Consider the following 12,321-nt stretch of genomic DNA (forward strand, 5'->3'; position numbering starts at 1 on the left):
CTTTTAGTTGGAGAGTTTAATCCATTTACAGTTAAAATAAGTACTGATTACTGATAAGAAAGGACTGACATCTGGCATTTATCTATGAGTTTTCTGTGTCTTATGTGTTTTTTATTCTTCAGTTCTTCCATTACTGGCTTTTTAAAATTCAGTTGATTTTTTTGGTAATGTACCTTTTTGATTTCCCACTTCTTTCCTTTTCTGTGTATTTTTTAGTTTTTTTAGTAGATGCCTTAGAGATTACAAGTAGCATCTCTTTTTTAGTATTTTTGAATATCTACTAATATCAAATAACCTAATTTGAGTAATACCAACTTACTATAAATAGGTTTTCAGTAGGGTATAAACACTGCTCCTATGTGTCTTTATTCCTCCCCCTTATATTTTTCTTGCCACTGATTACATTTTTCACATTGTATACCCATTAACATATATTTATAATTATTGTTTTATGCATTTGTGCTTTAAATCATATAGAAAAAAGGGGAGTTACAAACCAAAAGTACAGAAATACTGGTTTTTGTATTTACTTTTGCAGTTACCTTTACTCTTACTCTTTGTGTGGCTTTGAGTTACTGTCTGGTGTCCTCTTCATTTCTCCCTGCTGGAGTCTCTCTGGCATTTCTTGTAGGGCAGGTCTGGAGATAACAGGCTCCCTCAACTTTTGTTTATCCAGGCATATCCTAATTTTCCCTTCTTCATTCTTGAAGGATGGTACTGCTGGGTATAGAATTCTTGGTTGACAGGTTTTTTTTCCTTTCAGGGCTTTAAATATGCCCACTGCCTTCTGGCCTCTATGGTTTCTGATGGGAAATCAGCTATTTTATTGAGGGTCTTCTGTATATGATGAGTTGTTTCTCTTTTTCTGCTTTCAAGATTCTCTTTGTGTTTTGACAATTTGACTATAATATGAAATACTTGTTTTTTTTAATGTCTTTGTCTGTAGTTTATAATTGTTAGCTGTGAAAGGGTTAGTTGCTATGAGCTATTCCAGTATTTCTGTTCCTCTTGGTATCTTGTTTTGACCCTAGTATTTATGTCCTTGATTTTCCCAGCCCCAAAGCCCTTGATCTTATTTCTAGGCTAGTGTCTGTGGTGGGCAGTGTAAAGGTAGAGACTGCACAAGGAACCTCAGGACTGGAGGAGTTTATTAGAGGATATTGGCCTGTGAGGATTACAGGTTAGATATGAGATGTAGTGCTGATTGGGAAAAGGTTGGAGTTACAGTGGCCAGAAGTGCTGTACTGGTCATTTTTCCTATGTGAGATTTTGATATCATTTTATTTTCAGGTTTTCTTTTATTCAGAACAATTTCAATAACCCTTTTTGATATTTATGCTGTGTCTGTGGGGTGCCTGTGTGTGTGTGATTTTTTTTTTCCACACTTTTCAGCTTCTCTGTACTTCTTTACCTTGTCCAGATGAATTATCTGTGATGAGGCTAGTGTTTGAGGTAGACTGGGGAAAAAGTTACTGAGACTTCTTCAGATTGAATCAACATAAGTGGTCAACCTTGAGGGGGTGAAATTATCATACATACAGAGAAAATTATATAACTAATAAATAATTTTCAGAAATTATTTCAAAACTTTTTGATTTTTTTTAAAGTGTAAAAGTTATATAAATATGTATTTTAAATTAAATATAAATTATTGCTGAATTCTATATGAATTATGTCATACAGAGTAAAAGCCCCCATTCTCCAGAGGCAACTGCTGTTATTAAGTGCTTATTAGGAATTCCTGACAAGCCCAGAAATGCTAGTGATGTAGTTTCAGGTAAAGAAGACAGCATTTAGAGTTGTGTGTGCAGCATGATTTCAGCTTTGGGTGGGCCCACTCACCTGAAGGGAGAAGACTTTATAAAAATATGCTGGGGAAAAAATATGCTGGGATGTTTTGGGTGACAGTATTAGAGAGATCTCAGAAAAATACAGTTAAAATAGAAAGAAGGAAGTACTAACAGAAATAATAATATGCATATATTATTCTATAATACAAATGGCCTTTTCTTTTTAACAAAATGGAATGAAATTATTTTATAACCATCAAAAAGACTAGGCAGTCTATATTTACTGATATTTTAGTGATTTTTAAGGTATCTAAGTAAAAAGTGAGGTACCAAAATTTTATATGGTCATTTATGGTTAAAAAGAAAGAACCTGGGAGGTGATATGTTTATATGTGCTCAGAATATCTCTGGTCAGAAACTGATATAACCTCTGGGGAGGATAATTAAGGCAGTGAAAAGTCCAGGAGTAGGGAACTTAATCCTCACTATTCTTTTATATTGTTTGATGTATTTTTTCCCCTCTATGTATGTATTACCTTCTTTAAAAATACAAAATTAACTGAATTGGAATTTAAGAGATTTATTTTCTAATCCTGGTTATGCTAAAAACTGGTTATGTCCCCTGAGAGCGTGTCTGTGCTTCAAGTTCCCATCTGTAAGATGGAGATACTGGCAACCACAGCTGTATTTGAGAGAGAGTGTGTGTGTGTGAGTGTGTGTGAGAGAGAGGGAGAGGGAGAGAGGGAGAATTGGGTGAAAAAAGTTAGTACAACCATCCAAAAACATTTATTGAATACCTACTGTAGGTTTGATACTTACTATGCCTGACTCTAGAAACACAGATGGAGAGATGAGGCCCTATTTTGCAAAAGCATGAAGTATTCTGGCAATATTTGTTAAAGACAACGTGCATTAGTCAGAATAGCATACTTTAATCCCTTTCCTCTGCATCAGATAAAACAATGATGGATGTCTGTAATTGTGTGTGTATATTTATTTAAAGGGCAAGATATAACACTGTTTAATCTCACAAAGAATATTGAGTAAAAGATTCAAGAATATATATATATGTGTGTATGTGTATAATATGAGTCTGTTCATATAAGGTAAAAAAACCAAGTAAGTGTTAAACTTTTTTATTTTGGCTAGGAGCATCAAGTGGCCAAACCGTAAAGAATAACAAGAAAATGATCATCATAAAGGGCAGGACAGTGTTATTATCAAGGCAGGGGAGGCGGAGGGGGAAAAGGCAGGGAGTTGTGATCCAGTAAAGATACGCAGGGGGTTTTTCTAAGTTTCTAGGGTGCTGGTAGTGAGTGTTCATTTTATAATAATTTGTTAAGCTGTGTATTTTTTATGCACTTACTATATTTCATGCTAAAAATGATACACATTAAAAGCCCATGGCTGTATGCAAAAACAGTATGAATATTTCTGTAGATCAGAGGTGGAAGTGAAGCCTATAATAATCATCATAAATGGAGCTTCCAGATCTGGAAATAAGCAGAGACAGCTGATAGCTTGACCTCCCTGGTAGCTCCTTCTCAGTCTTTGCTGGTTTCTCCTCTTCGACTATGATCCTCTTCTCTTTTCTAGTTAGTCTTTCGCTCTCTGGTGTCTCAGACAATCTCGTGGCTTTACATACCATCTGTATTGCCAGTAACTCCCAAACTTATATCTGGTTCTTCTAACTTCTTTTAACTCTAGACTCATACATCCAATGGCCTGTTCTTCAGCGTCACTTGGATGTTTAAATAGATATCTCAAACTTAACATATTGAAAATAGAACTCTGATATTCCATCTCAGGGCTGTTCTACCTTCTCCTTCCCTATCTCAGTTGAGAGTTACCATGTCCCTTCTTCTTGCTCAGGCTAAAAGCTTTGAAGTCATTCTTGGCTCGCTTTTTTATACCTTGCGTCCAATCCATCAGGAACTCCTGTTAACTTTACCTTTAGAATACACCCAGAACCTACCCCTTCTTACCACCGTTAATGCCTTGATCTAAGCCGCTGTCGTTTTGTGCCTTGATTTGCCGCAGAAGCCTCCTAACTGGTCTGCTTGCCCTTATCCATGTTCCCCTCCTCCTCAGCAGTTCTCAGCATCTCAGCTGGGTGATGCTTGTGAAACGTAGGTAAGATCATAGCACTGTTTTGTTTCAAACCTATCTCTGGTTCCGCGTTTTACACAAAGTCAGAGTCCTTTCTACAATGCCCAGATGTGGTCTGTGCCCCTCTTCCTCTCTGACCTCATTCTTAGAACTCTCGTCCTCACTGTACTCCAGCCACACTAGCTTCCTTGCTGTTCCTCGAGTACATTTGACCTGTTTCCTCCTTTTGAGTATTTACACTAATTCCTTGCCTGAAACACTCCCCTGCCCCAGATAATCACCCGGCTAACCCCCTCATCTCCTTCAGGACTTTGCTCAAGTGTTGTCATCTCAGCAAGGCCTACCTGACAACTTCATTTAAAATTTCAACTCGTATTTCACTTCTCCTTCTCCATTCTCCTTTATTTTTTCCATAATGTCTTACCTTCTAACAAACTATGTAATTTATTTGCTATTACTTTATATGTTATATCTGTTATTTATAGTCTGCATAACCCCCTAAACTATAAGTTCCAGGAGGGCAGAAATCTTGATTTTAAGCTTGTTCACTTACGTTTCCCAAGTGCTTCAAATGATGCCTGGCATATAGTTAGTGTTCAGTTGTTTGTTGAATGAATTTCTACAAGATAATGAACCAAAGCACTCCACCCTTGTCAAGGGCCTTCTGAAGTCAGACTCATGGTATGAACTGGAAGCTCAGGGAGGGCTAACCCTCCTGTGAATGGAGGCTAGGAAAAATGGCCAAAGTTGCATATGGCTTTGGCTCATGTAGGCTGCATTTCTGCTTTCTTGCCATGGCTGGAGAAAGCAGAGAAAGCTCCACATGCTGCAAACATGCTTCATAATACTGGGGACTTAACAGCAGAATACGAGTTCTGAGCAGCTGATATGAGACTGGGTTCTGGACTTGGAATCCCTGGTTGGGGAGCAGGGAATGGGGGTGAATAGAAGCAACCAAAAAAGCTAGAAGAGGACTAATTTCTCTATGTGAGAATTGAGAGCAAGACTTGAGATGGGGCTGAGCAGAGAAGAGCCTTGGAGGCTTAAAGCTTTGGGAGGTGGGGGACAAGAGGAGGGATCCAGAGGGACCCAGTGATTAGCAGTGTAGGAGAGTTGCTGGGACTATAAGTGTTGAGGGGAAATTAAAGAATGGATCTCCTCTATTTGTGAGTGTTAGAGACCACTGGTTTTTTTTTTCCCCTGTGAAATCGTAGATAAAAATCTCTATTGGTTTGATGCAGTCAAATTCTTCCCAGAGAATGGGAAGAGATAGTGTATCCTGAGTCAGAGTTGGCACAGGGTGAGAACAGACTGCAACTGGGGATATTTGACATCTGGATTACATTAATTAGGAGGAAAAGTGATAGGATTTAGTGATGGTTTGGAATTAGAGACAGGAATTTGGCAATGAAATCCTTGGTGACCTTGGAAAGAGCAGTCTCTATGGAATGGAGAGTACAGAAGCCAGAATAGAGTGAGCTGCAGTACGAATGAGATACAAGGAAAGAGAGCTCATATAAACTCTTAACACTTAACTGTGACTGGAAGAGAATTTAGGGTTAAGGGATATTTTTTCAAATGGTGTTACTAGAACTTGTTTGTACACTGATGAGAAAGAACCATTAACCTGGGAGCGTGAATGAAGAGGGGCTAGCTGATGTGATGGAATGAAGTACCTGAGAAAGGAAGAAGCAGTGTGACTCAGAGCACATGGAGATAAAAGGGAAGAGAAAGGAGGGAAGGGGTGTAAAGATACATAGGTTTATAGTTTTGGTGGTAGGTATAGTGGCATTATTTATGGGGGAGCAGCTGCTTTGGCAGTGATACCAAATACTTTTCCCTTTGCTGCCCTACTTACTGACACGTATACCAGTGTAAGTAAAGTCCAATTATTGGTGTTTTCTTTGATGATACAGGCCAGAACTTTGTTGGTAATTTCTAACCTTGCCAGGGAGCTAAGACCCTCCACTCTAATTTGAGAGTTGTAGAATTTATAGCTCGATATTTAGATATGTGCATTCCAATAAAGCTTATAGGACTCTTTGAGATATGCATGCTGTAACCTCAATTATATAACATCACAAGGTTCTAATGTCCCTCATCTACTGGCATCCCTTATGCTCCAGACCTACTGAGCTGTTGCTGATCCTGAACATCCACTGTTATTTCATGTAGATGCCTTGCCATCCGTGTGCAATGCTGAATTTTCTCCTCCTACCCCAGTTCTTTGAGATCTAGCTCAGATGTTGCCACCCCCTTGAAGCCTCTGTAAAGCAGTAACCAATTCAGCCCACTTTGTTGCCAGTATCATGATATGAAACAAAGCCTTATTAGAGTTCAGAAATCTGTTTCACCTGTGTATTCTGAATCCTGGAGGGAAGACTCCATGTCTTATGAATCTCTTTACCACTAGGTGGTACTTTCTATATAGTAGATTCTCAGTAATCATTTGTTGAAATTAACCAGGATAGTAATCTTTCTAGACCTTTATACGTATTTCTTGACTTTCTGAAGTAAACTGAACAAAATTTAACCCTCTCTGAAGATTTTAGGGGACTCTTGATTCAGGTGCTAAAGTGCACAGATGCCCTCAGAGCTCACTGAAACGTGGAGGGCTGCTTACCTGGCGCTGACTGGCCTAGCCTCCTGGACTTCTGCTTTGTGGAGTTTTTAGTGTTTCATCTTATTCGGCAACTGATGTTAGCCGTTATTCTTCCCCTTTTCACTTTCTGCTTATAATCAGATTAATCTACTGATGGATCTGTTTGGAAAATGACATGCTTTAGAAATGAAAGTAAGAGTAAATAGACTCTACAGGGCTCTTCTGGGAGTAAGGCTTTGCACGCTGGTGCGTGGACTCCTCCGTGCTTTCTCTTCACTCCCTCAGTGCCTTTTGCAGGTCAGCACTACAGTAGTTACACAGGCAGAACTTTATCCTCGTCTTCAGGGTTCATCTCTCTTAGTAACTCAGAGGACTTTCTGGGGTTCTCAGCTATATTGCAGGTAATAGTTATTTTTCTTTTAGAGTTTGAATGATGTCTTTTGCAAAAAAGTAATAAGGACAAGAGTTTAATAAAGGGCTTCATTTTAGCCCTCTTAATTTGATCTTATATGGAATTATAACTAGAACTGTAAGATTTGTTTTAAAAGATTAAGGTTTCAAAAAATAATGAAGTATATGTTTTTGTTTTTTCTCCTATAGGAAATCCAGATGAAGAGGACTGCAATTGAAGCTTTTAATGAAACAATTAAAATATTTGAAGAGCAGTGTCACACACAAGAACAACATAGCAAAGAATATATTGAGCGATTTCGGAGAGAGGGGAATGAAAAGGAAATTGAACGGTAAACCTACCTACTACCTCCAAGTGCATCAGTGAGACAAGACGTCTTTTCTTCTCCAGTGATATCTGTCATGTCTGCTTTTACCCCGCCTCAAACTGCTGTATGGAATTACTTGCTGTTCACACTTATAGCACCAAACTGACCCTCCTCACTTGTGCATTCTTTCTCCATCCTTAATTGTTGACCCCTGCTCATCTTTTGGGGCTCAGCTGTAGATGTGACTTTTTCTCGAAAACTCTTCTCTGATTCCCTGGAGTAGTTTAGAAGCTTTTTGTCCCTAGCTTCATAGTATCTGGTCCTGATCCCTCTTGTGACATTTACTGAGGGTCACACCCACGAAGTGCAAGCTTGTTGAGAGTAAGGATGCTGGCTTATTTTTTCCCTGATAGTTCCAGCACATATTATGGTGCCTGAGAGCACATAGTGCTCATGGAATAGTTGTTGAACTGAAAACCAACAACAGCAGTCTGAGAATAAATTGAAGGCAGAACAAGAGCATAGGCAGGAAGACTAGCCTGCTTGTTGCAGGTGACTGACGGCATCTTTGTGGTCATCAGGTTAAAAGATGGTAAAGGCCTGAACCAGAGCAATGGCAGGAAAGGAGACAGAGTTAACAGAAATGCTGAAGACTTGATGCCTGCCAAGATATGGCAGGTGTGGGAGAAGCCAAAGATTATTCGTAGATTTCTGAAATGAGTGACTAAGCGATGGTATTATTCACCAAAATGGGAAGTACATGAGGAGAGTTTGGAGTTGGACCCAATGAATGTGATGCTCCTGTGAGAACCCACATAGGCTTATCTGAGGGGCAGGCAGCTGGTTGTTTGGAACTCAGGGTACAGACAGGATCTAGGAAGCACATGTGTGTAGGTGATAGTAGATACTGAGGATGAGATTACATTGCACAGAGAGCGCGAGAGTGAGAAGCATGAGAAGTATTGGATCTCACAACGAAAGAGCCTTTACCAAAGCAAATTTAGTGGGGTATTAGAAGACTGAGCCAAGTAACAGTGGGCTGAGAAGTGAAAAAAAAGTACATAATAAAAATGAAGCATACGCGTATGGAAAGCAAAATTATTTCTCATATTAGCACCAAAGTACTAGTGTACTTCTGTGTGCATAAGAATAGGATTAAGTGTAGTATAAGTAGTATGGCTTAAGGGTTAACCATTTACTAGCTGAGTGTCCTTGGGTGAGTTACTTAACTCTCTGGGCCTGTTTCTTCCTCCATAAAACTATGGATAAAACCTTGTTGAAATGCTGTGAGAATGAAGTAATACACACACACACATTCATGGTACAGAAAGGTGTGTGTTTGTATCTTGACATATGGTATCAATAAATGACAATTATTAATAATGAAGAAATAGAAAAGAACTTGTAGTTTAGTTGCAAAAGGAGGTAAAGTAGCATGATGAAATTTTAATAGTAACATAAAAACTATATATTATTGAGTGACAAATGAGTAATGTGGACAGTTGTTGCCTTGGGGTTCAGAACACAGCAAAACTTGGTGTGCTGGGGAAGTTAGGGTCATCATCTCCTGAGGGATTACCAAGATGTCCCAGACATTGTTTATTCCTTTTACATGTGTTACCACATTTAATTCACACAGTAACCCAGCTTTACTTGTTCAGTCATGGCTGAATCCAGGGCCCAAACAAGATCACCAGGATTCTCCTCGTACTCTGTCTTTTGTCTCAGTTTTTCTCTGTGTTGGTTTTGTCCTCAGGCAGGCCTGTGAGGTGGTGGTACTAACTGCTGGGAGTGCTAGAATCACATGTTCATAATTTACCAATCCCAGTGGAAAGAGAGAATCTGTTTGCAATATTTCTAGCAAGAGTCCTAGAACTGACCCTCATTGGGTCAGTTTGGGTATTATGCCCGTTCTTGAACAAGTTGCTGTGGCCTGAGGTAGGGATAGGAGGGAATGGAATGCTCTTACTGGCCAGTGTAGGCTGTGTGTGTCTGTGATGGGGGCAGGACCCTCACCTGCAGGGAGCATCAGGGTGCAGTACCAAGAGACTGGGAGCGGGTGTGCGCTGGGCAAAAACAACAGGTGTCCGCCACACTTAAGGAATTAGGACTATGTTCACACTAGAGAACGCTTCTGCTTGGTTCCTATGTTAGCCTTAATATGTCACATATTTTCACAGAATTATGATGAATTATGACAAATTGAAATCACGTCTGGGTGAGATTCATGATAGCAAAATGCGTCTAGAGCAGGATTTGAAGAAACAAGCTTTGGACAACCGGGAAATAGATAAAAAAATGAACAGTATCAAACCTGACCTGATCCAGCTGCGCAAGATCCGAGATCAGCACCTCGTGTGAGTGTTCTGGGCCTGTGTGGGAGGGAACCACCACCACCATTTGTGCTGGCACCAGAGATGCTAGAGGTAGAAGAAGAGATTTGTAATTGAGAACTGGCCGATAAGATTGTAAGAGTTTAGGGAAGCAGTCTTGTTAGCTGCAGGGGTACCAGAGTCCACCTGAAGTCAAGTGTGGGGCCAGTCAGAAGGTAGGGCTGTAATCATATAGATGAACAAAGTGATAGAGCTTAAAAAGTACAGATTAATGTTTGCCTAAAACACAAAACCTAGAATCTTTGCTACAGAGAAGAAGCATAGAAACAGAAATTACCCTTCATGGGCACAGGCAAGGATACTGAGAGTGGGGCCTACAAATAAGTATAGAGAACAAGCCATTAGAAGGGTTTTTATATTTAAGAAATAAAATTCTCCACTTAAGTAACAGGAATGTGTCTATAGCAGGTATGAAAGATGGCGTACTGAGGAGTGATGGAAAACTATGTGATTTGGCTAGAGATAATGATATATATAATATATATATTACAAATAGATTGAAAAATATATTATCAGAACAAGATGTGTGGATTTGATTTTTAAAAGGCTGGATGACTGCTTCATAGAAGGAGAGAATCTACAAGAAAGGAAAATATATTAGGCTTAGTTCTAGGTGATGAATGGACTGTTATGAAATATGTTTATGCCTGACTTTCATGCATGTAACACACTTAATTCAAACTCCTGGCAGGAGGAGACAGAGTGAAGACTTTGACGGGGTTTTCCATAGACTTCAGGGTTTCTTTGTGTGAGAAAGGAGGAAGGGATAAAGTAGAAGCTTAGGGGTTGAAACAGTGACTGTTGTCAGTAAAGGGAATTTAAGGTACAGTTTGGGGGCAAACAATTATAACTACACTACGCTGAGTAGTTTTTAATAATCCTCTTCTCTAGAGATCTTTCAGTTTGCTATTGTGGCCAAAAAAAGTCAAGCAAATACACAAAGCATACAGAAGAGCTTTGGAAACAAGGGAAGGAGGTGCCCTTGTCTAAAAGCAGGGTGTGTCTGCTCTTGGAATGCTTATGTGGTTCTGGTCACATAATGAAGCTGAAGAAAGGCCCAAGGAGGCTATACCATGGACCAAAGGAGTGAATGGAAGTACTCCTTTTCCCTGGGAAGCAATGAGATATTAAGAAACATATCATCCCAAGGTGCATGACTAAGTGGCAAACCAGACCTTGAAAGTTCTTTAACAAGTTATGTGAGCTAAATAGAAGAGAGGTTAGGTAATATCATGGATGGTAAGCCATGACCTGCTCATATCCTGCCAGGATGTTTAGGGAGACACAGAAAACTGTTACCTCTTTTGGAAGGGTTGCTTCAGGGAGGATCGTCCAGTGTCCCAGCGTCCGTGCTTTGGTGTTTCTAACAAAGACAGCGCTAGGACTGGTGGGCTTAGTCTGCTCTAATGCTGAAACTGTACAGTCGGTCCTGAAGGACAGAGGTTGTAACATGTGTGCTACGTGTGAACATTGCTGTATGATACAGCATATGAGCCCTCTTTGGTCCTGTTTTGGACTTGGAATTGTTTGGAATTCTGCAGCACCCAAATGGAGATTGTCATTAGTTCCATTAAGCCCCCTTTGCATGTAGATGTTCCCCTGACTTCTCACCGCAGAGCCCGTAAGGATTTTTTGAGGTTCTCTTCTGAGATCCCGATGTACTATTTTCTAGAATATCCTTGAATGCTTAGAGAATTTCATTTCTTAAATATAAAACCCCTTAAAATTCCTTTTCAAAAAAGGAATTTGGTTGTTCATTTGCAGTTCTTTTTCATTAGGAGTAGTGTTCATGATTACCCTTTTGGTTACAGATTCCCCAGTACATATTACTCAAAACTCATCATTAATACCCCTACCGTTTACTTTTATTGGTATTCATAAACCTAAATTTATAAGTTCAAAATAAAGAATAACTTGCCATAATAATATAGGGGTATTAATAATGAGTTTTGAGTAATATGTACTGGGGAATTTGTAACCAAAGAGTTCTGTAGAGCATGGTGTGTTCTGTTTTTTAAAACAACTTTATTGAGAGACAGTTTACATCCCATCACAATTCACGTATTTAAAGTGTTTAATTCAGTATTTTTCAGTATATTCATAGATATATGTAACCATCAACATAGTCAATTTTGGAACATTTTCATCACCTTAAAAAGCAACCATGTACCCTTTTACCTGTCATCCCCCATCACCCTATTCCCTCCAGCCCTAAGCAGCCACTATTCTATTTTCTGTATTTATGGGTTTGCCTCTTCTGAACATTTCATGTACATGGAATCATATGATATGCAGTCTTTTAGGAGTAGCTTTTTTCACTCAGCATGTTTTCGAGGGTCATCCATGTATAGCCATATATCAGTACCTTATTCCTTTTTATGGCCAAATAATATTCCATTATATGGATATACACTACATATTGTTTAACTCTCCATCAATTGATGGGCATTTAGGTTGTTTCTGCGTTTTGGATATTGTGAATAAGGCTGCTCTGAATGTTCATGTGTAATTTTTTGTATGCACATAGATTTTCAGTTCTCCTGAATATGTCAAGGAGTAGAATTGTTGCAGGGTCATGTGGTAACTCTGTTTAACTGTGGAACTGCCAGACTTTTCCACAGTGGCTGCCCTATTTTACTTTTCCATCAGTGATGGTCTGGGTTTTTAGAGTAGTTAATCATTCTGTAATTTATCTCTTACAACTTTAC

General features: G+C 39.2%; 1 protein-coding gene across 2 annotated transcripts in view; it reads left to right on the forward strand.

Moving 5' to 3' along the window:
* The window catches only part of PIK3R3 (phosphoinositide-3-kinase regulatory subunit 3), an 85,042-nt gene that overhangs the window by 58,551 nt on the left and 14,170 nt on the right, over positions 1–12,321 (forward strand). For both annotated transcript variants that reach the window (XM_015236123.3, XM_006200431.4), the window contains exons 7-8: positions 7,102–7,244; positions 9,401–9,577. In XM_015236123.3, coding sequence (XP_015091609.1) covers positions 7,102–7,244; positions 9,401–9,577 — 320 coding nt within the window. The remainder of the gene's footprint in view (positions 1–7,101; positions 7,245–9,400; positions 9,578–12,321) is intronic.

The sequence above is a fragment of the Vicugna pacos genome, chromosome 13, assembly GCF_048564905.1.
Source record: "Vicugna pacos chromosome 13, VicPac4, whole genome shotgun sequence".
NCBI lineage: Eukaryota > Metazoa > Chordata > Mammalia > Artiodactyla > Camelidae > Vicugna > Vicugna pacos.